This window comes from Pristis pectinata, chromosome 14 (assembly GCF_009764475.1).
Source record: "Pristis pectinata isolate sPriPec2 chromosome 14, sPriPec2.1.pri, whole genome shotgun sequence".
NCBI lineage: Eukaryota > Metazoa > Chordata > Chondrichthyes > Rhinopristiformes > Pristidae > Pristis > Pristis pectinata.
The window spans coordinates 30518339-30542962 of NC_067418.1; the positions used below are offsets into that span (position 1 = coordinate 30518339).

General features: G+C 42.1%; 1 protein-coding gene across 6 annotated transcripts in view; it reads left to right on the top strand.

Annotated features, from left to right (window-relative positions):
• The window catches only part of LOC127577752 (ethanolamine kinase 1-like), a 324359-nt gene that overhangs the window by 199447 nt on the left and 100288 nt on the right, over positions 1 to 24624 (top strand). Inside the window, exon 7 of one of the 6 annotated variants that reach the window (XM_052029279.1) lies at positions 3072 to 3299. The exons of the other annotated variants lie outside the window; for them this stretch is intronic. Within the exon in view, the coding sequence (XP_051885239.1) occupies positions 3072 to 3194 (123 nt within the window). The 3' untranslated portion in view covers positions 3195 to 3299. Of the gene's footprint in view, positions 1 to 3071; positions 3300 to 24624 lie in introns of those variants that run through there. 6 annotated transcript variants of the gene reach the window in all.

Consider the following 24624-nt stretch of genomic DNA (forward strand, 5'->3'; position numbering starts at 1 on the left):
AAAGAGATGGCAGAGGAACTATATGAGTATTTTGTATCGGTCTTCACTGTGGAGGACATCAGCAATATACCGGATAGTCAGGGGTCTCAGGTGATAGAACTGAATTCAGTTAAGGTTACTAGAGAGAAGGTGCTCCAGAAGCTAAATGGACTAAAGGGAGATAAGCCTCCCGGACCAGATGAGGTGCACCCCCAGGTTCTGAAGGAGGTGGCTTCAGAGATTGTGGAGGCATTGGTGATGATTTTCCAGGAATCAATAGACTCCGGCATGGTTCTGGAGGACTGGAAGGTCGTGAATGTAGTTCCGCTGTATAAGAAGGGTGGGAGGCAGCATAAAGGAAATTACAGACCTACTAGTCTGACATCGGTGGTGGGAAAGTTATTGGAATCAATCCTCAAGGATGAGGTTATGGAATACCTAGAGGTGCAAGGCAAGATAGGCCTATGCCAGCATGGTTTTGTGAAGGGAAGATCCTGCCTGACCAACCTATTGGAGTTTTTTGAGGAAATCTCAGGTAGGGTGGATAAGGGAGAGGCTGTGGATGTTGTGTATTTAGACTCTCAAAAGGCCTTCGACAAGGTGCCGCACAGGAGGCTGATTAATAAGATGAGAGCTCATGGAATTACAGGTAGGATATTGGAATGGGTGGAGCATTGGCTGCTAGGCAGAAGGCAAAGGGTGGGAATAAAAGGATCCTGTTCTGGTTGGCTACCGGTTACTAGTGGTGTTCTGCAGGGGTCAGTGTTGGGGCCGTTTCTTTTTACTTTGTACATTAACGATTTGGATGATGGAGTAAATGATTTTGTGGCTAAGTTTGCGGATGACACCAAGATAGGTGGAGTAGGGAGTATTGAAGAAATTGGAAGGTTGCAGAGAGACTTAGATAGTTTAGGAGAATGGGCAAAGAAATGGCAGATGAGATTCAATGCTGAGAAATGTGCCGTTGTACACTTTGGAAAAAGAAATAAACGGGCAGATTATTGTCCAGATGGGGAGAAAACTCAAATTACAGAAGTACAAAGGAACTTGGGGGTCCTCGTGCAGGATACCCTAAAGGTTAACCACCAGGTGGGATCGACAGTAAAGAAAGTGAATGCTACGTTAGCATTCATCTCGAGAGGTATAGTGTATAAAAGTAAGGAACTGTTGATGAAGCTCTATGGGGCACTGGTGAGACCTCATTTGGAGTACTGTGTGCAGTTTTGGGCCCCTTATCTTAGGAAGGATGTACTGATGTTGGAGAGGGTTCAGAAAAGATTTACGAGGATGATTCCCGGAATGAAAGGGCTTACTTATGATGAGCGTTTGTCGGCTCTTGGACTGTATTCATTGGAGTACAGAAGAATGAGAGGGGACCTCATAGAAACATTTAGAATGTTGAAAGGACTGGACAGAGTAGATGTGGTTAAGCTGTTTCCCCTGGTGGGTGAGTCCAGGACTAGAGGGCATAATCTTAGAATTAGAGGGTACTGGTTTAAAACAGAAATGAGGAGAAATTTCTTTAGCCAGAGGGTAGTGAAATTATGGAATTCTTTGCCGCATACAGCTGTGGAGGCCCAATCATTGGGGGCATTTAAGGAGGAGATTGATAGGTATCTAATTAGTCAAGGTATCAAGGGATATGGGGATAAGGCCGGAAACTGGGGCTAGATAGGAATAGTATTAGCTTAGCTCATGGAGCAGACTCGATGGGCCGAATGGCCTACTTCTGCTCCTTTGTCTTGTGATCTTTGTGATCCTGGCTATTATATCTTATAAATCTATTTGAAATATTGGGTATAAAGCAGAAAATACACCAAATGCACGATTGATTTGGCAGCATTTGTGGGGAGAAAAGCAGAGTTAACATTTCAGGATGATGACCTTACCCCAGATCCATTCATTCAGAGAGTCATACAGGCTCTCAGGATTTACAGAGGGATCTTGATCAGATGGGTAAGTGGGCTGAGGAATGGCAAATGGAGTTTAATTCAGGTTCCTAGGGAGTGTTGTAGAACAGAGGGACCTTGGAATACAGGTACATGGTTTACTGAAAGTGGTGTCACAGGTAGACAGGGTGGTGAAGAAGGTTTTTGGCACGCTGGCCTTCATCAGTCCGAGCACTGAGTATAGAAGTTGGGACGTTATGTTGCAGTTGTACAAGGTGTTGGTGAGGCCTCACATGGACTATTGTGCTCAGTTTTGGTCACCTTGTTATAGGAAAGATGCCATTAAGCTGGAAAGAGTGCAGAAGAGATTTATGAGGATGCTGCTGGGACTCGAGGGACTGAGTTATGGAGAGAGGTTGAGCAGGTTTGGACCTTTTTCAATAATGTAGGAGAATGAGGGGTGATCTTGTAGAGGTGTATAAAATCATGAAGGACATAGTCAGGGTGACTGCACTCAATCTCTCTCCCTGAGCTGATGAAACATCATTGATCTGAAACCAATCTGAATTGTATTGGTTATGACCTGCAATAATGCATCTAGTTTACCTGTGGTTCTTTTCAGATTGCAGATACACACATGATCAAATACAATATCATTCAGTGATATCTGGGTTATTTATACATACTGCTTCCCCTTTGTGAGAAGAGAGTGAAACAATGGCCAAAGTTACATCTTTAACCGATGATTATGAATTGTCTTTGGTCTTCATAACTGTACTGGTTTTGCTTTTGTTGATCTTGGAGAATCAATAAATATTTTTGATATATCGTCTATCCCTGGACTCATTGAAGGTGTCATTTTTTGACACTGCTGCGTTTTGTATCAATTCTCCTTCAATAATTGTAGGATTCACTTCAGGAATATACTCAAACATACAGGCCTTGTTACTATTTTCTTAGGAGTCTTGTGGTGAAATCAAATGATCTACATGGACCTTTCTGTATCTCTCACCTACTCTTATGAGATAATTTATGGACCTGTACATCTCTATTATTTTTCTGATCTTCCATTTTCCCATCTCTGAGCTGTCTGGTGGCATCAGCACATAAACATTACAATGTAATCTGAACCATCCTTACAACATAACATGTATTATGATGTTTGCTTTGTTTCAACTGTCTTTCTTCTGCCTTCTGTTCCAGATTCAGCTGAAAAAAAAAACTCATGTCCTGAGATTTCAATGCATCAACATTTCAGCAGGAGTGTATCCTGTCATGGACTGCAGCGTCGATCTGCAGCTCAGAGGAAAATCTGCAAGTCAATAATTCATAGTAAGATCTGACCTGCCTTGCATGACTTGCTACTTTGATGCCTCTTTCACCACAAGTACCATTCCCTCAACTTGTTTGTTTGAGGCTAGACTGTTCAGATTGAATTACAATACATTCTTATAAATCACTGAAGTGTGCCTTAGATTTTTTATTGTGCATTCATGGTGTTGCATGGACTCACATGCTTTATCTATTTTGAATGATAGTCCACAAACGCCAGAAAGTTGTCCACACTGTTCTCAAAGTGAGCACATTGGAATAGCCTCGCGGGCCATTTCCACATTTGGGATGATGCTCTCGGTGTGATTAGTAGTCTTGAAGACTGCATTTGCTGGCTAGCTCTACTAGATCCTTGTCTATCCAGGCCAATAGACAAAGCTATGAACTACTGTTTTCATGTAAACACTGAGTGAATCTCTTCCATTGTTTTGCCTCATAGTTCTTTGAGCATACATGTTTTATAACCCATTAGATAAAGCAACCACAAATCAGAGCTGAGAGTCCATCCGATCAAATTACACTCATAAACTTGCTTTAATACTCGATCCTTCTGTTTTTATTTTTCTGTCTTCACCATTGTTGCAGGAAAATCATGCTCTATTGCCTGTGGGGAGTATATTGCATTCTCTTTGTCTGTATCAATATCTCCATCACTTTCACAGGAATTTTGATAAAGTATCCACAGTCACCTGCTGTTTGAATGCTCGATATTCAATATCATGGTCATATTAGTACAGTAATGATGGACCCCTGTTGAAAGCCCGAGTCCATGAAAGGTACTTACAGGCTCAAGTCCATGAATGGCCAGCAAGGCTTGTGGTTGGTGACTAAAATCTTTTCTATCTGAGCATAGTTTGTCTCATGCAAAAGTGTATTGTGGTGCACCAGGAGGGACACACTTCTTAGACCTCACTTCCAGAGGTCGCTTGCCTTCTGTTGTTCACTTTTTCAGTGTCATGGATCACTTTCCTTCTGTGTGAGGCAGTGATCCCAATACAACTGCAGGCTCCAGCAGAAACCTGGCATAGCATTTGGACTGCACCAAATAAAGGTTGCAATTTGATGATTTTCTTGACACTTATGGCCTTAACAATGGCTTCAAACCTTCCCTCGACTGGCTGTAGATGACCTGTATCTACCTACAGACCCAAAACTGTCACTCTCTTTTCATACAAAGTCAGATTTATTCTTCTGGAGCTTAAGGTTATGTGCTTAAACGCTCTTAAGTTTGTTTACAAGTCTTAAGATATTTTCTGCCTTTGTGAAGGTTGTGACCAAAACATCAGCTTGGTAGCAACAGCAGTGTTGGACTCCCTTTGACACCTTGTCTATGGTGATCTGAATTATTTTGGGTGATAACATCACACCATAAAGCAGCTTGATATATGAATAAAGCCTCATATTGTGTTGATTATTAAATTTCCTTTTCAATCTGTGATAGATCCAACTTGAAAAAGACCTTGGTCCCTGCCAATTCAGCAGAAAGATTCCACAATTTGGCAAAAAGTAGTGACCCCTGCAAAGTTGGGCACTTTTGTTGGCCCATAACCATAGAGCCATAGAGCACTACAACACAGATATAGGCCCTTCAGCCCAACAAATCCATGCTGGCTACAGTGCCCACCCAGCTAGTCCCAATTTCCTGCATTCAGCCCATATCTCTCCAAGCCCTGCCCTTCCATGTACCTATCCAAGTGCTTCTTAAGTGATATTATTGTACCTGCCTCAACCACTTCTTCCGGCAGTTCATTCCATGTACTCACCACTCTCTGAAAAAGTTGCCCCTCAGCTCCCTTTTAAATCTTTCCCCTCTCAACTAAACCTATACCCACGAGTTTTGGACAGCCCTACCCTGGGGAAAAGATTGCTACCATCCTATTATCTTTGCTTCTCATAATTTTAAACACTTCTATGAAGTCGCCCCTCATTCTCCTACATTCCAAGGAATAAAGACCTGGCCAACCTGTCCCTATAACTCAGGCCTCTCGTCCTGGCAACATCCTCATAGATCTTCTTTGCGCTCTTTCCAGTTTAACCATGTCTTTTCTATAATAGCATTGGGTATCACCCAGTCACTCTGCAGTTTTTGCCAACAGACCATGTAATTATAGTTTGTTCAATTCCCTCTGTGTTAGCCTTCAGCATATTTGATGCTGCTTCAGGCCAGTAATAAATTGGCTTAGCGTTTAGCTTGATATGCACATGAGCTTTGTGCTCCTTAATGCTGGTATTCATACCTTGGAACATGTCTGCTAACTATTGTAGAAGATTATCTAAACACTGTTACAAAATGATCACATTAGATGCATGCTTTCAGTAAATGTTTAAGTCTTTTCATCATAGAGTTGGTTTGTTTCTATAATCACTAAGTAGTTTCATTCTTGGACTATTATGAGAAATTGAACAGTGCATCTGACCAGTGCCTTACTGCAATATGTCTTCAGATCCAGTGTGCTTTTTGTTAAAGGTGGTTTGCTGAACGCTTTGATGTACATATCTCTCACATTAATTGAGTAGTCAGCAGCTGTATCAATGTTTGCATCCATTTCCCGATCAGTAACATACATTTTAATTTTAAAATCATTGCCTTTTCTATTATTGTTGCCATTGCAGATATAGTGTTTAAACTTCGCCCTTCACACTGCTCATCAACTTCACTATTGTATAAGCTTCTCCTTCTTTCCTTACTGTTCTTAGTGTTGCCCATACACTGGGAATCTGCTTCACTGACATTACCCAGCTTGCAAATCTGGGTCCAGACTTACATCCTGAGGATATGTGCCCTTTTATGAGTTGAAGCATTTTACTGGGCAAAAGTGGCATTCTTTGATAGATGACCTTCATCACATACGTAAGTAGCGGCTGCTCTTGTGAACCTCGCCTGTTTTACTAAACTCAATCATGACTCAGAGCTCCCACCTTCACTATTTCCTTTTCCCTGCGTACATTATTAACATGGATATTATACAATGGTTGAATTTCTTTCACATTTATTGGGATTGGTATTGGTTTATTATTGTCACTTGTACCGAGGTACAGTGAAAAACTTGTCTTACAAACCGATCGTACAGGTCAATTCATTACACAATGCAGTTACATCAAGTTAGTACAGACTGCATTGATGTAGTACAGGTACAAAAAAATAACAGTACAGAGTAAAGTGTCACAGCTACAGAGTGCAGTGCAATGAGGTGCAAGGTAACAACAAGGTAGATCATGAGGTCATGAAGTCATAGGTCATAGTCCATCTCATTGTATAAGGGAACTGTTCAATAGTCTTATCACAGTGGGGTAGAAGCTGTCCTTAAGTCTGGTGGTACGTGTCCTGAGGCTCCTGTATCTTCTACCCGATGGAAGAGTAGAGAGAATGTCCCGGGTGGGTGGGGTCTTTGATTATGCTGGCTGCTACACCAAGACAGCGGGAGGTAAAGACAGTCCAAGGAGGGGAAACTGGTGTCCGTGATGCGCTGGGCTGTGTCCACAACTCTCTGCAGCTTCTTGCGATCTTGGGCAGAGCAGTTGCCATACCAAGCTGTGATACATCCTGATAGGATGCTTTCTATGGTGCATCGGTAAAAGTTGGTGGGAGTCAAAGGGGAGAAACCTTTGAGGCGCTGGTGAGCTTTCTTGGCCATGGCATCCACGTGGTTTGTCCAGGACAAGTTGTTGGTGATGTTGCTATCTCAACCAATATGACCATATTTCATGCACAGTAAATCTTATATATTCTATAATTTAGATTGAATTTGCTTGCTTTACAGTGCTTAATTCAGTGTTGAGGCAAATTCTTCAACCCAATAATCTTATCACTTATGACTTTGTCTGAACTTAGTTTCTGGCCAAAGATTACAACTTCCAATGATTTTTGAAGATGCTGGATTAAAGGGTTTCAACTAATATGGCAGGGGGGTGGGAATCCATGCAGAAAGACAGAGGGAAGCAGAGACCGGAGCAAAAATTAGAAAAGAGAAGAGTAAGAGTGGAGGACAGAAAAGTCAAATGCAAAGGGCACAAAGGTTACTAGATTCTAAAAGGACAATGAGTGTAAGGGCACTTTGTCTGAGTGCCCGTAGTATTCAAAACAAGGTCAATGAACTTGTGGCACAAATCTTTACAAAGGGGTATGATTTAGTGGCCATTACAGAAACCTGGTTGTAGGGTGGAGATGAGTGAGAATTAAATATCCAAGGGTATCAGGTAATACAGAAGGATAGGCAGGAAGGTAAAGGAGATGGGGTAGCGTTCTTAATGAAGAATGAGATCAGGGCGATAGTGAGAGACGATATAAGATCTGGGGAGCAGAATGTTGACTCCATCTGGTTCGAGATTAGGAACAATAAAGGGAAAAAAAAATCACTGGTGGAAGTTATCTATAGGACACCAAATAATTACATTACAGTGGCACGGGCAATAAACCAAGAAATATTTGATGCATGTAAGAATGGAACGGAAGTTGTCATGGGGGACTTTTAACTTCCACATACATTGGGCAAATCAAGTTGCTCAAGGCAGTCTTGAGGAGGACTTCATAGAATGCATCCATGATAGTTTTCTTGAACAGCATGTTAGTGAACTACAAGGGAAAATGCTATCTTAGATCTGGTCTTGTGCAATGAGACAGGTAAAATTAACAATCTTGTAGTTAGGGATCCTCTTGGAAAGAGTGATCACAGTATGATTGAATTTCTCATACAGATGGAGGGTGCAATAGTTTGTTCTAAAACCAGTGTATTATGCCTAAACAAGGGAGACTACAATGGGATGAGGGAGGAGTAGACTGGACACTTGGGCTATATGGTGGGACAGTTGAGGAACAGTGGAAGGCTTTCAAAGAGATTTTTCACAGTGTTCAACAAAAGTATGTTCCAGTTAAAAGCAAGGACAGTAAGGGTGGGTAGAGCAAGCCTTGGATAACTAACTAAATAAAAGAAGACATCAAACTAAATTTCAGGCGTACAAAGTCGGCAAGAGTAGTGGGAAACTGGAAGATTGGCAACACTTTAAAAAGCAACAAAGAACCACTAAGCAAGCAATAAGGAAAGGGAAGATAGATTATGAAAGTAAACTAGCACAAAATATAAAAAAAGATAGTAAAAGTTTTCATAATTATATAAAGCAGAAAAGGGTGGCTAAAGTGAATGTAGATCCCTTGGAAGATGAGAAGGGGAAATTAATAGATAAGATAAGATAAGATATCTTTATTAGTCACATGTATATCGAAACACACAATGAAATGCATCTTTTGCGTAGAGTGTTCTGGGGGCAGCCCGTAAGTGTCGCCACACTTCTGGCGCCAACATATTGGGTTATATTGGTAATATTGGGTAATGTGGAAATGGCCGAGACCTTGAATGACTATTTTGTGTCGGTCTTCATGGTAGAAGACACATCTAACATGCCAAAGAGAGACGTTATGGATGCAATGGGGAGTGAGGACCTCGATACAATCGCTGTCACTAAAGAGGTAGTGATGAGCAAACTAATGGGTCTAAGGGTAGACAAGTCCCCTGGTCCTGATCGGGTGTATCCCAGGGTAGGCATTTATGATAATTTACCAAAATTCTCTGGACTCTGGGCAGGTCCCGGCAGATTGGAAGACAGTGAATGTCACGCCGCTGTTTAAAAAAGGATGTAGGCAAAAGGCAGGTAACTATAGGCCAGTTAGCTGGGAAAATGTTTGAAGCTATCATTAAGGAAGAAATAGCGAGACATTGGTATTGGTATTGGTATTCGTTTATTATTGTCACTTGTACTGAGGTACAGTGAAAAACTTGTCTTGCATACCATTCGTACAGATCAATTCATTACACAGTGCATTGACGTAGTACAGAGTGCACTGAGGTAGTACAGGGTAAAAACAATAACAGAATATAGAGGAAAGTGTCACAGCTACAGGGAAGTGCACTGCAGGTAGACAGTAAGGTGCAAAGTCAAACAAGGTAGATTGTGAGGTCAAGAGTCCATTTCATCGTATAAGGGAACCGTTCAATAGTTTTATTACCGTGGGATAGAAGCTGTCCTTGAGCCTGGTGGTATGCGCCCTCAGCCTCCTGTAACTTCTGCCTGATGGGAGAGGAGAAGAGAGGATGATCCAGGTGGTTGAGGTCTTTGATTATATTGGCTTCTTCACCAAGGCAGTGAGAGGTATAGACAGAGTCCATTGGAGGGGAGGCTGGTTTCTGTGATGCCCTGGGTTGTGTCCACAACTCCCTGCAGTTTCTTGTGGTCCTGGGCAGAGCAGTTGCCATACCAAGCTGGGATGCATCCAGATAAGATGCTTTCTATGGTGAAGCATCTGGATAGAACTGGTTCCATCAGGCAGAAACAGCGTGGATTCAGAAAGGGCAGGTCCTGTTTGACAAACTTACTGGAATTCTTTGAGGATATAATGAGCGCAGTGGATAGAGGGGAACAGCTGGATGTTGCCTGTTTGGATTTCCAGAAGGCATTCAATAAGGTGTCGCATAAAAGACTTATCCATAAGATAAGGATGCATGGAGTTGGGGGTAATGTATTAGCATGGATAGAGGATTTATTAACCAATAGAAGGCAGAGAGTTGGGATAAATGAGTCTTTCTCTGGTTGGCAATCACTGGAGAGCAGGTTGCTGCAGAGTTCGGTGCTGGGCCCGCAACTATTCACAATATACATTAATGATTTGGAAGAGGGGACCGAGTGTAGTTTATCTAAGTTTACTGATGACACTAAATTGAGTGGAAAAGCAAATTGTGCAGAGGATGCAGAGAGTCTGCTATAAGATATAGACAGGTTAAGTGAGTGGGCAAGGGTCTGGCAAATGGAGTACAATGTTGGTAAATGTGAGATCATCCACTTTGGAAGGAAAAATAGAAGATCAGATTATTATTTAAATGGTGAAAGATTTGCAGCATGCTGTTGTGCAGAGGGACTTGGGAGTGCTTGTGCATGAATCGCAAAATATTGGTTTGCAGGTACAACAGGTTATCAAGAAGGCAAATAGAATGTTGGCTTTCATTGCAAGAGGGATTGAACTTAAGAGCAGGGAGGTTATGCTGCAACTGTACAGGGTACTGTTGAGGCCGCACCTGGAGTACTGCATGCAGTTCTGGTCTCCTTACTTGAGGAAGGATATACTGGCTTTGGAGGTGGTGCAGAGGAAGTTCACCAGCTTGATTCCAGAGATGAGGGAGTTAGCCTGTGAGGAGATATTAAGTCACCTGGGACTATACTCGCTGGCATTAAGAAGAATGAGAGGGAATCCGATGGAAACATATAAAATTATGAAAGGGATAGATAAGATAGAGGCAGGAAGGTTGTTTCCATTGGTAGGTGAGACGAGAACTAGAGGACATAGCCTCAAGATTTGGGGGAATAGGTTTAGAATGGAGATGAGGAGAAACTGCTTTTCCCAGAGAGTAGTGAACCTGTGGAATTCTCTGCCTAGGGAAGCAGTGGAGGCTAGCTCATTAAATATATTTAAGACATAGTTAGATAGATTTTTGCACAGTAGGGGAATTAAGGGTTATGGGGAAAAGGCAGGTCAGTGGATCTGAGTCCACAGCTAGATCAGCCATGATCTTATTAAATGGTGGAGCAGGCTCCATGGGCCAGATGGCCTACTCCTGCTCCTGTTTCTTAATTGCATTCAAAACAGAGATCAGTAGATTTCTGGACATTAACAAAATCAAGAGACCATGAGACCATAAGACGTAGGAGCAGAATTAGGCCATTTGGCCTCACGAGTCTGCTCTGCCATTTGATCATGGCTGATTTATTTTTCCCTCTCAATTCCATTCTCCTCCCTTCTCCCCATAACCTTTGACACCTTTACTAATCAAGAACCTATCAACCTCCACTTTAAATAAACCCAATGACTTGGCCTCCACAGCCATCTGTGGCAATGAATTCCACAGATTCACCACCCTCTGACTGAAGAAATTCCTCGTCATCTCTGTTCTAAAGGGATGTCCTTCTATTCTGAGGCTGAGCCCTCTGGTCCTAGACTCTCCCACTAATGGAAACATCCTCTCCACGTCCACTCTATCCAGGCCTTTCAATATTCAGTAGGTTTCAATGAGATCCCCCCATATCTTTCTAAACTCCAGCAAGTACAGGCCCAGAGCCATCAAATGTTCCTCATACATTAACTCTTTTGTTCCCTGGATCATTCTTGTAAACCTCCTCTGGACCCTCTCCAATGCTAGCACATCATTCCTTAGATATGGGGCCCAAAACTACTCACAATACTCCAAATGTGGTCTGACCAATGCCTTATAAAGCTTCAGCATTACATCCTTGCTTGTGGGAAGAGCTATGGGATGAGGGCAGGAAAGTGGTGTTTCCTTAACTGTGATCTTGTTGAATGGCAGAGCAGACTCAAGGGCTAAATGGCCATCTCCTGCTTCTATTTCTTGTGCTTTTATGATAATACCTACCTGATCTAATTGTTAATCTGTTATTTTATGTGGTTAATCCCTTGCTGTGACACTACATGATTTAAATGAGATGGCAATTACAAGAGTAGGTTTATTATTGTTTCTGTTTGCATGAGCAAATTTAAAATCTCGTCTGAAGCAACTTGCCCTTAATACATGGAACACATTTTCAGTGTCAATTGCCTAGCACAAGCTCAGTTAAATTATTTAATCCAAACATGTTAAAAGCATGCAGTTAATAACTGCTAACAGGTAATTGATACATTAAATTCCATTTTTACAATGAAATAAAAGCCTAAAACTGAACCAACTCATCATTAGGTTTCAGAGCATTAAATATAATTTGTTCTAAACCTAGAATTTTCCTTTATTTTGATTCTATTTTTCCTTTGCCATGATGTTGCTTTGAATGATTGTTATCTAATCTTACCTTTTTCTGAATACATTGGCTGCAAAATTGGGCCAGGTTACGCCACTTCTTCGATTAGTGTTGATCTGCTGCAAATTTCATCCGAAAATTGCACGTACACTTTTTTAGTGCAACTGGTACAACTCATCAAGTTGGCTCGGACAAAGGGAGTTTTGAGCACAGCAGAACAATACAGAGTTGTTGCCATTTCTCATGCATAACTGATTTGATGCCAGTCTTGCAAAATTGGAACGTAACAATTCCACTCACAGCGTGTACGGGAGCTACAAGAAAAGTATGCTTGCCCCTGTCACCACATTGCACAATTGAAATGGATCCCCAATGAGTTATTGGTTTGTTTGTGATTGATTTGGAGTTGAGTTTCATGGAAGGACCTATGATAATTGTTTTATTTTGCAGGTATACACTCTTAACCTACTGGGACTGTTGTGGTTTGGTATCATATTGTATTTAACGTTGAATTTTAAATCAAACTTCTCTGTTGGTAAAAATAGATACATTGGTGACTGTTGTTCTGAATCTCAAATGTGATCATGAGAAGGAGGGGGATGGGGCCCATAGATCAGGGGAATCTGCCAGATGTTGGAGGTGAGCTCTGGGCAAGTGGCCCACCTTCGGGGTGCAGTTGTCCCATTCCAACTTGAGAGAGGAGCAATGGCAGCAGTGGCTCTGCTCCAGGAAAACCTTGGGTTCCGAGATCTGCCGTGTGATGTAGCCATGCAGTGAAAGCTTTACCTGAGACTGTGAAAGTGACATTTCTTCACCTCGGAGTCATTCCACGCTGTTCCTGCAGAACCGAGGAAGGCACCTCCATCCACAGCCCACCTCAGTATTAGGGAGGTGACTGAAGCTCTTCACTCTGGTGAGCAGTTTCAACTTCTCATCCTTGCAGTGCGCGTTGGGAAGTTCACTTGAATTGCAGCTTCTCATGGGTGTGAGGTATCATTCACCGCACCCAAGTCACTTTCAGGCCACCAATTCAAAAAGCAGAAATGAACCCCAACTGCAAATAGGTCTGCAACCAAATCTCAAATATCTTAATGGCCAATGTCAAACACGTATGGAAATCAGATGATGCCTTTTCCTCATCTTAGGCAGCTTTGCCACCAATTCTTGAGCCGTGAACTTGAGCAATAGGTGGCTGCTTGAAGTAAGAGCTGAACCTAAAAGTTTAGGCTTCTGACCTGAGTGTTCACCAAGGAACAGAATGCTTACAACAAGGGACCTGCCACCAAGTCCTGACGAAGGGTCCTGACCCGAAACGTTGACCGCCTGCTTTTCTCCATGGATGCTGCCTGGCCTACTGAGTTCCTCCAGCATCATTGTGTTTTCCAACTTAAGAGAGTAGATTTTTAGTGTGCTGAAGACTGTCCAGACCTTACACTCTGGACACTCCTGGATACAGTCCTCTTCATATTTATACATCCAATCAATTGATTACCCCTGTTCAAACCCATAGTGATTGCCTTTCATTGAAATTTGCTTGCAATGCTGCCCTATGACTCAAGCCAAAGGCTGCTGTGTTGCAGTGAAGAAGGTTTCAGGAGGCCCTGAAGGATGACCCTGGGCATTTCTGGGTGTAGGAGTCCCATCTTCAAATTGCATTGCCTCACAATGAGCAACACAGTCTTGAGCTAGCAGGCTAATGTTAACACCAAGAGCACTGGCAGAATGACCATGGTGGGCTGTTATCTTGAAAGAGGACAGAGGATAAATGATGGCCAATCTGGTCCAAAGGGTCACTGTGACTCCATTGGGGCAACACCTCAGCAATCTTTTACAGAACAGTTGAGGCATCATGCCATTTCAAAGCTCCTTTGAACACAGAGTCATAATGGCAGTAGTCTGAGCTTGCATGAAATAAGTCAGAGCTTCCATTGAAGCACTCAGACATTGGCTCTGCTTGTGTTGCAAAAGAAGGTGACACAATGGCCATCAGAGCAGCTAGTTCTGACCAAAAGCAAAACTTGGATTGCATCACCAGTTATCTCAGCTAAAAACAGCTGAGCTAGTTGTGAGCTGGAGCTGAATTTATGATGTTTATGTTCAATGTAGCTCAGTTTCACTCTGGGTACTTATACCTACTGTGGATAATCATGACTTCTAGCAATGGTGTAAAATAGGTAATGTTGTCCTGTCCTTCAAGAATGCCTCCAAATATTCATTTCATTTGAGCTCATCAAAATGAATATTGAGAGATGATTAACTTGATATCATGAGTTTAACACTGCCACCAACATTAAAACTTCTCATTGACCCATTCAGGGAAATTGTTTATTTTACTGGTTTTATTATTAAGGTTTTATGAATAATAGTTTCATTATTAATATACTTCTTAATTATACAATGAATAATAATTCTAACCATTGCATTGATTATTAAATGTTACTATCTTATAGAATGCATTTTGTTGAATGTAGCTATTATAATTGGTCATTCTCTACATTTCAACAATTCATTAGCATCAATTAATTATTATTCATTGTATTATTATTGACTGTTATTGAAGTCAAAAACCACAGAATATGACCTCTGAACTTGCAGTCGGATTATTTATGCGGCTGGTCCAGATGAGTTGATAGTGGTGAACTCCAGGATGCTAATTGTGAGGGAGAGCCAGTATGGGGCTTTGAAGTGCTCAGTGCCACTGAATGCTAGATTCGCACTTGTTGGATATGGTCATTGTGAATATTACTTGGGACTGTTGAGCACATCTGAATATTGTCCTGGTCTTGCTGAGTATAGGCATGGACTGCTTTATTTCTGAGGGGTTGTGAATGGCATGCAATCATCAGCAGAACAAACTGACCTCTGACCTAATGATGGAAGGAAAATAATTAATGAAGCATTTTCTGAAATTCCAAGGAAGGTGACACAGAAGACCTGTGCCGCAGCGTGAATGTAGAAAATGGCCACTAGCAAGTATCGCAGTAAAATTCCATTGCTTTTTTTTCTGTCCAGTGGGGCAAAAAGCATTAAGTGTAAAAATGGAAATTATATGTTCTTTATAGATTACAGTATAAAGCTTTTAGCTCAATTTTAGCACAACTAAAGCTCTTAAGACTAGCTGGTTAAGTGAGGGTCTAACTGAAGTATTCATAAACAGCTTGCAGTTGTAACCACAGTGAAGTTTTGCCAAAGGATGCACACTTGAAACTTTGTATAAACTTTCTTTAATTTTATATTATTGCAGTTGTTGTGTATTTGCTGTATTTTTGGTTTTGTATTCCACCTAAAAGGTTTAACTTTCTATTCCTTGGTGTATTCCCCAATAGCGCTAATGATCAAGGATGCAGATAATGTGGGAGGAAACTGGAGCACCCGTGTCTGCGTGGGTTTCCTCTGGGTGCTCCGGTTTCCTCCCACGTTCCAAAGGCGTACAAGTTAGGAAGTTGTGGGCATGATATGTTGGCGCCAGAAACGTGGCGATACCTGCGGGCTGCCCCCAGAACACTCTACGCAAAAAGGTGCATTTCACTGTGTATTTCAATGTACATGTGACTAAGATATCTTACCTTAGAAGCAACTAGCTGATGTGCCTTTAAAATACTGCCACCTTAGTAAAGTGAGAAGCTTGGTCCACTTCAATGATGGCACCTCATAAATGTAGATATGGGAAGTAGTAGATATGGGAAGCTGATAAAGTCTGTGATGGTGGTGGCATACTCATCAAGGCTGGCAGCTGAGTCTTTGAACATGGTCCAGTCCACTGTCTCAAAGCAGTCACATAGAAGCTCATCTGCTTCCTCAGATCAGCATTTCACGACTCTCCATACCGGATCCTTCCGTTTCAGCTTCTGTTTGTATGCAGGGAGAAGGAGCACAGCCTGGTGGTCACAATCTTGAGACAGGATACCCTGAGGCCCTTTTCATCATCTCAGGGGACTTCAGTCAGGCCAACCTCAGGAGTGTGTTACCAAAGTACTATCAGCACATGTCCTGCTCCAGCAGGGGCACCAACACCCTTGACCACTGCTATACAACCATCAAAGATGCCTTCCGAGCCACCCCTTGTCCTCACTCTGGGAAATCAGACCACCAGGCTGTGCTCCTTCTCCCTGCATACAAACAGAAGCTGAAACGGGAGGATCCGGTACGGAGAGTCGTGCAGTGCTGGTCTGAGGAAGCAGATGAGCTTCTACATGACTGCTTTGAGACAGTGGACTGCACCATGTTCAAAGACTTAGCTGACAGCCTTGATGAGTATGGCACCACCATCACAGACTTTATCAGCAAGTGTGTGGAGGACTGTGTACCAAAGAGGACAATACAGATGTTCCCAAACAGGAAGCCGTGATGAACCGGGAGATCCACTCCCTACTGAAGGAGAGGACTGTTGCACACAAATCTGGTAATCCTGATCTGTACAAGAAAGTGAGGTATGACCTTCGTAAAGCTATAAGGGATGCCAAGAGGCAATACCAACTCAAAATAGAGTCCCTGACCAGCCGTCAGTTATGGCAGGGCTTACATGCCATAACAGGCTACAAGACGAAGTCAGGCTGCATAGCTAACAACAGCGCATCCCTTCCTGATGAACTTAATGCACGTTTTGAACAAAAAGGAAGTGGATTGTCACCATCCACTCTGACAGCCACCAACGCAGCTGAACCTGTGATCACAGTAGAGGACGTAAGATCAGCCTTCCGAAGAGTGAACACGAGGAAGGCACCTGGCCCAGATGGTGTCCCGGGCCGCGTGCTCAGATCTTGTGTTGATCAGCTGGCAGAAGTATTTGCGGACATATTCAGCCTCTCCCTGCTTCAATCTCGGGTTCCCTCCTGTTTTAAGAAGACCACTATCATCCCGGTACCAAAGAAAAGCAAGGTAACGTGCCTCAATGACTACTGACCAGTGGCTCTGACATCCACCATCATGAAGTGCTTTGAGAGGTTGGTCATGGCACGCATCAACTCCAGCCTATCAGGCAATCTGGACCCATTGCAATTCGTCTATTGCCGAAACAGGTCTACAACGGATGCCACCTCCCTGGCCCTTCACTCAGCTCTGGAGCATCTGGATAGTAAGGACACTTAACGTTAGACTATTGTTTATTGACTACAGCTCTGCCTTCAATACAATAATACCAAGCAAGCTTGTCACCAAACTCCGAGACCTAGGACTCAACAACTCCCGCTGTAACTGGATCCTTGACTTTCTAACAAACAGACCACAATCAGTGAGGATAGGCAGCAATATCTCCGGCACGATTACTCTCAACACTGGTGCACCTCAAGGCTGCGTCCTCAGCCCTCTACTCTACTCCCTATACACTCATGACTGTGTGGCCAGATTCTGCTCTAACTCCATCTACAAGTTTGCAGATGATACCACCGTTGTAGGCCGTATCTCAAACAGTGATGAATTGGAGTACAGGAAGGAGACAGAGAGCTTAGTGGAATGGTGTCATGACAACAACCTTTCCCTCAATGTCAACAAAACTAAAGAGCAGGTCATTGACCTTCAGGAAAGTGGCGGTGTACATATACCTGTCTACATCAATGGTGCTGAGTCGAGAGGGTTGACAGCTTCAAGTTCCTGGGAGTGAACATCACCAACAACCTGTCCTGGACAAAACCACGTGGATGCCATGGCCAAGAAAGCTCACCAGTGCCTCTACTTCCTCAGGAGGCTAAAGAAATTTGGTTTGTCCCCTTTCACTCTCACCAACTTTTACCGATGCAACCATAGAAAGCATCCTATCAGGATGTATCACGGCTTGGTATGGCAACTACTCTGCCCAAGATCGCAAGAAGCTGCAGAGAGTTGTGGACACAGCCCAGCGCATCACAGACACCAGCCTCCCCTCCTTGGACTCTGTCTTACCTCTCGTTGTCTTGGTAAAGCAGCCAGCATAATCAAAGACCCCACCCACCCGGGACATTCTCTCTTCTCTACTCTTCCATCGGGTAGAAGATACAGGAGCCTGAGGGCACGTACCACCAGACTTAAGGACAGCTTCTACCCCACTGTGATAAGACTATTGAACAGTTCCCTTATACAATGAGATGGACTATGACCTATGACCTCATGACCTCACGATCTACCTTGTGACCTTGCACCTTATTGCACTGCACTTTCTCTGTCGCTGTGACACTTTACTCTGTACTGTTATTTTTTTACCTGTACTACATCAATGCACTCTGTACTAACTTGATGTAACTGCACTGTGTAATGAATTGACCTGTAAGATTGGTTTGTAAGACAAGTTTTTCACTGTACCTCGGTACAAGTGACAATAATAAACCAATACCAATACCAATATAAGAGTATATCTAAAGGCAGCTTGCGTGGTTCCAGCAGGCAAATAACAGACAAAGATCCCTTCTATTTGGGTAATTAATTAAGAAGTGGTTGTGGAGGGAGGTTTTTTGCAAAGATTTATGAACATGCAAGGAAGGATCAACCAAGGAGTCTAGGTTGGATTTCTACTAATACTGGTCTATTGGAAATAACCTTTACACTCAACTGTAAAGGCCTCCACTTTCTGCACATTGGGTTTTTACTAAGCAGGGAACCATTAGTGTAGCTCCAAGGTCCTATGTGTAACACATGTGGATTATTTAATCTTTAGTGTGTATTCCTTTATGGATTATAGTATGTGATGAACTGCACTCTGTATAATTACAGTCTTTAGCAAGAAGTTTCCAGGAAATCTCTTGCTCTGTGTGGAAGCAGCCTCATTGTGTTGTAGACATACAGCAGAGAAAGGATGCATGTCTCTAGTAGTTCTTTTCTTTCTTAAAACACTTTATTAGTTTAAATTATTAGCTATCCACTGATATCGAAGAAAATGGAGTCACAGAGTCATTGAGAGACACAGTACAGAAACAGGCCCTTTGGCCTACCTGGTGTGTACAACCATCAACCACCCACGATGGTGTTATACTATGTAGTCACAAAAACCCTGGTTGAACGGTTTACTTGGTCCCTGATTCAACCGTCAAGGAAATGAGGAAGTGATATTTTCCACATTTACTGTTCTGAATGCTATATTTGAATTGTTCTTTCAAAACTCATTTATCTTCTGCTTAAACTTTCCCAGTTGCTAGTATGTCCTGCCCCATCACAGTAGTTTTTACCTAGATCACTAAAGGCCACCCATTTTACTATAATGTTGGTCCACATTCTGTCATTGTTAAACTCTTCAGAGCTTTGACGAAGTTGACCAACCTTCTTCCTCCATACCCTCTCCTCTGCCATCCTGCTGGCTGAACTTGCACTCGCCTGGTTTCTCTTCAATTACAAGCAGCAGTCAGAGAATCTCCACAACAACAATCCTAACCCTCTCCTTAATTAGTTATATCTGGAGTTGCCAGATGTTTATCCTTCGCCCTCCCACCTCCCTATTTCTCACCTACTTGCTCCCCTGTATGACATCTTCTGAAAACCAAACATCATGCTCCATATTGACAGAGATGACACGCTGCTGAGTCTTGGCACCAACTCACTCAATTTCCTAATTCCTTCTGATTTGTCAAAATATTGTGTGCATTCAGCACTACAAGCAGAAGCTTTCTCCAAGTAGATGTTGGGGAAGACCAAAAAACATTGTCTTCAGTCCCTGTTCCCAGCTCCATTCCCTGGCCACAAACTCCCTTTCCTTACAACAGTCTAAGACTGATCCAGCCTATTCACACCCTCACTGTTGCATTTCACCCTGAGATAACTCTCTGACCACATATCTGCACCATCACATGGACCATCTATATTCACGACTGTAACACCACCACGCTCCATCCCTTTCCCATTTTGTCTGCTGCTTAAACTTTCAGCCATGTTTTTGTTACCTCTTGATGATATTCTGGCAATTGGCTACCCACCCTGTCAACTCCTGCCCTACATAAATCTGAGTTCATGGAAAACTCTGCTGCCTCACACTGCTTAAAACTTACCATATTTGAAAGATTGAGGAATTGAGGGTGACGAGGAACTGGCACAGAGAAGAGTTGAGGCCAGGTCAGATCAGCCATGATCATATTGAATGGCAGGGCAGGCTTGCACAGCATGGTGGCCTAATCCTGCTCCTATTTTCTCATGTTCTTGTGTACCTCTTTGACCAAGTGTTTGACCATTTGTGGTTTGTTATCCGATTTAGTTTAATATATAAATGTTTGTTGTTGTCATTGTTTAGAAAATCATATAACTCTAAAGGGTCAACCATCAAAGTAATGGTTGATCTGAAAATTCCAGAACATAAGTTGACAATTCATTAATCACAAAAATCATACTTTAATAGACGGCACTGGTATATTTGGTTCAGTGGTACAAGCAAAGAATGATGACATATCAAACTGTGTTTTGTGGGCTCATGTCCCAGAACTCTATCAGGGACTGACTTTTATAAGTTAGTTGTCAGGCCAGTAGGTGGAGTATGTGGCTATGGTGGAGGTTCTAGCTGCAGTAGTGGGAGGGAGAATTGGATAAACTCTAAGCACATTGACTATCAGCTGTTGGTGGATGCATTAACTTGCATCAGGAAGATACAGTTGCCATGAGTGTTTTGGCCTTCCTACTTATGGAAGGATTCATAGTGGCAAGCTGTTCTCATGGAAAATAATAAATTGGGAGAGGTCGGGGGAAGGAAAGAAAGATTAACAGCTTGGAATTAACAACCAGCGATATTACAGGAGTAGTGCTTAAAGCATTCGTGAGATGTTCTTTCGCCTTCTGTTTAACAGAAGATCATTCCATTTATATTTAATGCTTCAGTTACAAAAGCAAATAGAGGAATGGCAAACAAATACATTCAGCATTTACCCCTTATTGATAGCAGCATTAATTGTTGGGTTTTAAAATTATGACTCTGGAGGTTATCCCAACTTTATCATTTAATTTACATTTTATTATTCTTAGATCAGCATAAGTTGAGAGCCAACTTGATGAAGCGACAGGTTGACGCTTGGCATCAGCAGTCTGGGTTAGGGAGGGGAAGGTTTCTGGCTCTGGGTTACTGACTCGTATGTCTGCAGGATGACACAGATGCAGGCGTTCAAGAACATGATGTAGGCCACAGTCTGCCAACAGTTCCTGTTGAGGTTCACATGGAGACTTGGCACCCTGGAAGCAGGTCCTCTCACAAAAAGTCAAGGAGTTCAAAACAAAAGGAGTTTAAAATGCTTGGCAAAGAAAAATAACACATCTGAGAGGCAGATCTGGAGTAAGCATGCTTTTCCATATAATTTCCATATTTCTTTATGACATAGAAGGAGGCTATTCAGCTCATCAAATCTACACCGGCTGTCAGAGCAATCCCTTCAATCCCATTCCCCTACTTATTTTCCTTATAAACCTATTCGCTCTCCCATACCCATTAATGACCCCCTGTTTGTTTTACCACCCACCAACAGCACAGGTAATTTACAGCAGCCAATTAACCTATCAACCCGCACGTCTTTGGGATGTGGGAGGAGGGCTAGGGGAACCCCATGCAATCACAGGGAAAACATACAAACTCCACACAGACAGCACTGAAGGCCAGGATTAAACCTGAGTCATTGGAGCTGTGAGATATCTGTACAGCACCGTGGCAAAGTCCCTTTCTGTAGCTTGAGAAGCAGGTTGCTTGCTTGTTTTTGTTCCATGCCTGGAAGCAAAATAAATGGTTCATACTTTGTGCATGTTGTAATTTTTCAATCCCCTTTAGAGACTGAAAAGTGAAATCATTCATTTTGTAAAAATTAATGCACGTAACATTATTCACCAGGACGAAATAGAGTTTAACAGCAGCTTGTGTACAAAGGCTGGTTTGATAAATTTTACCGGGAGCGCATTTCATGAATTCTGGTATGTGTTCCCACAGGACAAGGCTCTGCACTAAAAGTAACATTTCTTAAAACCATTCCTATAGTCTGAAGAATATACAACACTTCTTTATGTACTCTCTATACATTCCCTTTCAAGTTTAGCTACAGTATACACGTTTAAATGTTAGATTATGATAATATCATTGTTGAAACAATCTGTAAACTAGCCATAACTTCAAAGTTTTATTTGCTAAATTTTCTGCCTCAGTTCCCCACCTTTTTTGAATTTGGGCCAGGCGGGGATTGGATTTAGGTTGGGGGTGTAATCTGCTGCAACTCTACCCATTAGTATATTCGCTGAGTTCACACAGATGGAACCAGTGTGCTACAGTTTGCCTGCCCATTCCTAGCTGGATGCCAGAGCTACTCAACTGTCATATTTTTCTCAACTTGAAACATAACAGTGTTGGTTGCAAATGATATTTGCTCTCTCTGCTATTCAGTGTCACTGAATGAGTGCAGTTAAAATGTAATGGAGTTATCAGTGTTTACTTTTCCTTCAGAGAGTACCTGGCCAAATTGGTGAGGCTGCTTTTACTGTCGATCTCCAGTGGACCTGGATAGATGACGCTAAGTCTTCTTCTTGAACCATGTCAGGTCTTATAGTTCTGTGTCTCCAACAATGGTGCCAGGTTGGGAGTTCGCGGACACTGACCCAATGTTCAAGAAACAGAGACATATGTTAGGGTGATGTGTGACTTGATGGGACCTTGAAAGATTTGTTTCTACTACATCTTTGCTACTTGTCCTTGGTGATAGAGGCTAAGGACGAGGGAAAGGTCAAAATAAATGTGCTTGTTCCTGCGTATCTTATGGATCACATGTTTTGTAGCACTATAATGGTGATGGGTAGTAAGTCAAGTGGTGAGTTGGCTCACATTCAGGGATGTAGGAACTGTATCATCACACTCTGACTTGATGCTTGTGGATGACAGGAAGTGTGATGCTTATTATAGAGTGCCTTGTGTTTATATCAAAGTACTGGCTTGGTTTGTTCAGATATACTTATGTAAAAGTTGACTCCTGTGAACCAATGACAGGGTACTTGGTGGAGGTAAAGTTGTATAAGATCAACAATTGATAGCTGTCTTTTCTCTTGTGTTGGTTGGTCACTATCTGGTATTTATGTAATGTTAATGCTGCCTATCAGTCTGAGGCCAAGCATGGGTATTATCGGGATCCTGACATACTTAGCATGTGCTGCTTTAATATGAAGAAAGTTCTGAATGGACACAAAGATTGTGGAAATATTGAATACTGCCAATATATTAAGCTCTGGGATGGCTAATTCAGCCATTCTCCATCATTTCTGCAACTGGAATTCCTAGTGAAGATTGGGAAGGCTGGCAATTTTGTACAAATGACTTCAAGGGGCAAGGCAAAATAATCATAGGGCTCACAACTCATGCCTGCAGCAAAAGATAGGAATTTAATGCATTTTGTACCCTGTAAAAGTTTTACCAGAAAATGAAAGTACTACAGAAATGGAAAATCAGTTACCTTACTCTCATGAAGAAGCAAATGCTCCACTTAGCCTTCCGTAAAATTAAAAATGTAGTCAGCATTTGGGCACTGCTGAGTGGCGTTCCGTGCATGAATTGAGCAACTGTTTTTACTTGGCTACAAAGCATTGCAAAAGTGGTTGAATAAACTGAGTGCTACTTGGTTGTAAGACTTAAAAAGTGGCCAACTGTCATGCATAAAGCAGCACTGCAGTTAATAAACATTGACCTTCCTGCTAACTAAGGAAAATTCTGTGGTAACTACTAAGATGTTATTAGTTATACTAAGAACAATGTGCCTATCAGTTTTTTGTTTAGTGAACATAACAGTGTTATTTAGACATCAGCCAATCTAATTTAGTAATAGAATAGGGTCATGGGGCTAAATGGCCTATTCCTATTCCTACAAGGAACAGGTTGTATTCAAAAAAGACTTGCATTTGAGAAACTTGCAGCATTTAATTGTTACTTTATATTATTGAAAAAATGTCGTATCTCAATTGGTGTCATAAATAAACTACATCAGCTCACAGTGAATAGATAGTTGTCTGCATGTCTGAAGCTATTAGGAAGCAGAAGTTCCTATTCTGGCATGTTGCATTCAGCAGACTCCCTGAGCACTAATTCTTTTGTGTTGGCAATTCCATCAAGAAGCTGACACAGTATTATCTGATACCTTGGAATCTAGCTGCAGGCTGGAACAGATGCATTGAAAAATACTGTGTGTTCTTTGGTATCTCATGTATTTACTCTGTGGACCATTTCTCCGTCAGCAAGGACCCTGAGGTGTTTTATTTTTATAATTCAAAAAATGCACAGCTGTACTCTTTGTAATTTCACTGCTGAAAAGATTGTCATAGCTTTTGACAGTTCATCTTTTCGGTACAATTAATTAGCTCTTTTAACCATGTTTTCTCTCGAGTGTAGAGTAAAAGGAAGGTAACATAAAAGTTCAAAAGTATGCTGAATGCATGAGTTTGCACTTGCCTGCCATTGAACGCATTTGGCAGATCTTTGTTACAGTAAGATTTACTGTACCATGTCTGTGTGTCAGTTTCCCTTAGTTGACTCGACTCTCATGTCTGGACAGAATGTGGATTTGAGTCCCAAAGCAGGACTCCAATGCACAGTCAAGGACTTATGTTATTAAGATGCAAGGAGGTGAAGAGTGGAGGCTCAAGTTCATTCTCAACAGGAATTTTAAGATTCTCTCAGTGAATACCTTGCTTATTATGGAACTGTGACACATTAGGTTTGATGATTTGTGTATGA